The sequence below is a fragment of the Limulus polyphemus genome, unplaced genomic scaffold (assembly GCF_000517525.1).
Source record: "Limulus polyphemus unplaced genomic scaffold, Limulus_polyphemus-2.1.2 Scaffold3543, whole genome shotgun sequence".
Classification (NCBI taxonomy): domain Eukaryota; kingdom Metazoa; phylum Arthropoda; class Merostomata; order Xiphosura; family Limulidae; genus Limulus; species Limulus polyphemus.
The window spans coordinates 116,578-117,880 of record NW_013669153.1 but is presented as its reverse complement, the minus strand read 5'-3'; the positions used below and the strand labels follow the sequence as shown (position 1 = coordinate 117,880).

The following is a 1,303-nucleotide window of genomic DNA, read 5'->3' as shown; positions in this document are numbered from 1 at the left end:
AAGGTTACTGCTTATGTAGATGAGAGTAAAGGTGTAGATTTGGTGTATTACGATTTTCAGAAAGCATTTGACAAGGTGCCACGTAAAAGGATTGTAAAACAAAATTATCTCTATAGGTTTGGGGGATAAGTTAGCAAATTGTGTTACAGACTTGGACCGTTTTAATACTTTGATACACAGGTATGTGGACAGAAAAAACATTTAATTGCTTATTGTTTACAGTTAACCTCAGTGTACTGACTGACTGGATTTTGTCCTTGTTTTTTCAATTCTTAAAAGTATATTAAAATTTCAAGTAAGAAATATTTTAAACTAAAAAGCTTGTTATTATATAATTATGTTAGAAATAAGTGGGGAATAATGACTTGAATATACTTACCTGCTGTTGGAACTTTGTAACATAAACTTATAAAAACAATTCTCTTGCCACATGTAAAACAGTCAAAGATAAACAGCAGAAATACCCACAGTTAAGCAGAGTCGTGAATATAGATTATGAAGGGGAAGGATATTCCGTGGTGGGACAGCAGTAAGTTTAAGGACTTACAATGTTAAAACCCAGAGTTCGATTCCCAGCAGTGGATGTGGCTTTGCTCTAAATATACTATAGTACTAAATGTACATGTGTGTACAAGTAATATCATGTTACACATATATATTTATTTTTTTGACAAACTATCATAACTGTTCCCCCCTCTCTTTCAACAATATGAAATGGATGCTTTGAATAAAACTTATAAAATATGTAATAGTACATATCATAGCATTGAACCTAAGTAGTCATTTGAAAGTGCCAGCTGTATTTAACTGTATAATATGCATATTTAGGGAAGTGATAAATTATTATATAAAAAGTTACTTTTTCCTACATAGAGAGAAGAGTCGAGAAATGTTCTATCATGCCTACAAGTCTTATTTGGTAAGTGTCTTAAAAGACTTGAGAGACTTATAATGATATTTTCAAATAGATGATTGTCATGTAATTTATATAGCATTTTCAACCATTGTTTGTAATGTTCCATAATTAAGCTGGATTTTATTATTCAACCAATTTCACTTAACCTTATTATTATTTTATTGGAATAAACTTCATTCAAAAAATAATTAAAAAATATAAACAACCCCAAATTACCCTCAAATAGGCATTTCATTACTTCATATTTAATTCAAACCCTAAATTAGCAAGGAATGAATTATGCCATATTTAACTCAAACCCTAAATTACCAAGGAATGAATTATGCCATATTTAACTCAAACCCTAAATTACCAAGGAATGAATTATGCCATATTTAACTCAAACCC

General features: G+C 29.9%; 1 protein-coding gene across 2 annotated transcripts in view; it reads left to right on the top strand.

The window, feature by feature from the left end:
- Positions 1-1,303, top strand: part of LOC106469555 (ER degradation-enhancing alpha-mannosidase-like protein 3) — a 58,288-nt gene that overhangs the window by 3,411 nt on the left and 53,574 nt on the right. For both annotated transcript variants that reach the window (XM_022398096.1, XM_013930051.2), the window contains exon 2: positions 874-919. In XM_022398096.1, coding sequence (XP_022253804.1) covers positions 874-919 — 46 coding nt within the window. The remainder of the gene's footprint in view (positions 1-873; positions 920-1,303) is intronic.